This window comes from Arachis ipaensis, chromosome B10 (genome assembly GCF_000816755.2).
Source record: "Arachis ipaensis cultivar K30076 chromosome B10, Araip1.1, whole genome shotgun sequence".
In the NCBI taxonomy this organism is placed as follows: domain Eukaryota; kingdom Viridiplantae; phylum Streptophyta; class Magnoliopsida; order Fabales; family Fabaceae; genus Arachis; species Arachis ipaensis.
The window spans coordinates 13,750,786-13,753,334 of NC_029794.2; the positions used below are offsets into that span (position 1 = coordinate 13,750,786).

The 2,549-nt window shown below is 32.9% G+C and overlaps 1 protein-coding gene across 1 annotated transcript in view; it reads right to left on the reverse strand.

The window, feature by feature from the left end:
* Positions 2,162-2,549, reverse strand: part of LOC107622673 — a gene marked incomplete in the record, with an annotated part of 7,045 nt that continues 6,657 nt past the window's right edge. Inside the window, 1 exon segment of the mRNA XM_016324654.2 lies at positions 2,162-2,549. Within this exon segment, the coding sequence (XP_016180140.1) occupies positions 2,499-2,549 (51 nt within the window).

Genomic DNA, 2,549 nt, shown 5'->3' on the forward strand with positions numbered 1-2,549 from the left:
TAAAGGATACAAATGTCTGTCCACTAATGACAAAATTTATATTTCTAGACATGTCTTATTCGATAAAAATGATTTTCCATATCTACAACTCTTTTACTAATAATTCTACCAATAACAAATCTGTTTCTGATGTACCACATTATGATTACTCACCATTATTTACTTCACATAGTCTTCCTTTGCAGCATTCTGCCCCTACATCATCAACTATGCCCTCTAGCTCAAGCCATTTAGAACCTGCCACCAATCCTTCCTCTCCTCTACCTAATAACATTATAATAAGTGATCCTCCATCCCCAAATTTTGTCCCTCAACAAAATTCATCAATTCTACCTATTTCAGATATAGAAATTTCACTTCCTCCTATTGATAATTCTGATCATTCTCATATCAAAAATAAAAATTCTCCAATTAATGTCCATCCTATGATTACTAGATCAAAAACCAACAGTTTAAAACCCAAAATTTTTACCACAATCCTTCAAAACTCAGAATTTGATGAATATCCTCCAAAATCAGCATCAGTTGCCCTCAAAATTCCTCTTTGGCAGAAAGCTACCGAAGAAGAATACCAAGCTTTAATGAGAACCAACACTTGGACTATAGTTCCAAAGCCTATAGATGGTAAGATTATAGGTTGTAAATGGATATTTACAATCAAAAGGCACCTGGATGGCTCTATACAAAAGTATAAAGCTAGACTTGTTGCCCAAAGCTTCCATCAAGAGGAATGTTTTGATTTTGAGCAAGTATTCAGTCCAGTCATTAGACCCACTACAATTCATTTAATATTAAGCATTGCAGTGTCTAAAAACTGGATTTTAAGACAGTTTGATTTCAATAATGTATTTCTTAATGGAGATTTGCATCACACCATATATATGAAGCAACCAATTGGCTTTGAACAATCCTCTTCTAAACATGTATGTAAACTAAATAAATCATTATATGGCTTAAAACAAACCCCTAGAGAATGGCTCAATAAGCTTAGCACAACTCTAACATCTTTTGGTTTTCAAAGTACAAAATCCGATACTTGTTTATTTGTTAGGAATACTTCAAATTCAATATCATCACTGGCAGTGATGCTTATGAAGTGGATTCTATGATACACTCTCTTGATAAAGTCTTCTCTTTAAAAGATCCTGATGAGTTAAATTATTTCTTAGGCATAGAAGTTCACAAAACTGATTTTGGAAATTTGCATCTTTCACAAAGAAAGTACATTCATGATCTTTTATCTAAAATTGGCATGTGTGAGGCTAGTCCTATACCAACACCAATGGTTTCTTCCCTTCAATTAATGTCTACAGGTTCAGAAAGTTTTGAAGATCCTAAACTATATAGAATAGTAGTAGGTTCCTTGCAGTATTTGACCATCACACGCTCAGATATATCATATGCAGTCACTAAAATTAGTCAATTCATGCATTCTCCATTGCTGGCTCACTGGAAAGCAGCAAAAGGGTACTGCATAATCGCACTAAACACTTCCAATTGGATGCGCAAATTATTCGAGACAAGCTTCAGACAAATTCTTTTCACATTATTCACATCCCAAGGATAGATCAGATTGCAGATATCTTGACTAAACCTTTATCTGCTAGTACTTTTGATAGGCTGAAACCCAAGCTTCGAGTGTGTTCAAGCCTCACTCGAGTTTGAGGGGTATTAGGAGTACAAAGTCTAATGTCAAGATTCAAGAAGAGAATGTTCAAGATTAGTTATTATGGTTAGATCAGTTTGGTTAGTTAGAATTGAGTTAGTTAAATATTAGTTTCTGCAGAGTAAAAACACTGTATATATATGACTTGTAATGCTTAGATTTGCCTTTTTTTGTAGTAATAGATAAAAGGAATAGAAGATAATGAACGAGAAATGATAATGACACGTTCAAATTCATAACATCACTTCTTTTTAATTATACTTTTTATCTTCTTTCAAAACTATTTCCAATTCTTAATTGTTATATCAACATTTTCTCATATTTTTTTTTTACCATATCCATAAAAAGTTAAAAATTATGGATAATTTTGAAAAAAAAATCAAATATATAATTAAAAGATAGTGTAATCAATTTAAAAGTGACATTATCACCCCCTAATAAGTAAACAAAAACAAAACAAAGGAATAACATTAAGGACTATAATACAAACAGCAATTTTAACGAATATAAATGCTTTTCTACTTCACACTTCCATTGATGGATCACTCAATTGAGATGGAAATAACAATCAGTAATTCAGCAACTAGAGGGGGTCACAGGAACAATCCTCCAAGATAAAGAAGAAAAAAGAAAAGGGAAAAATAAAAAATTACTTTACAATTATGTCAAACACAGCGTGGCATTTGTTACAAAATATATATTGGAACCAGCATATAAACCAATTGGGCAATGGTTATTTATCCCAAACAGCCTTCAAAACTAAACCATTAAGGTGCAAGCACTTGGCTGAGTTCTCCTGTGTAAAAAGGCCAAAGTGAAGGTGCAGAAATTCTCACATTATGATGCAGTTGCACTTTGACTCGAGCTTGGGGGGCGGCTTCGT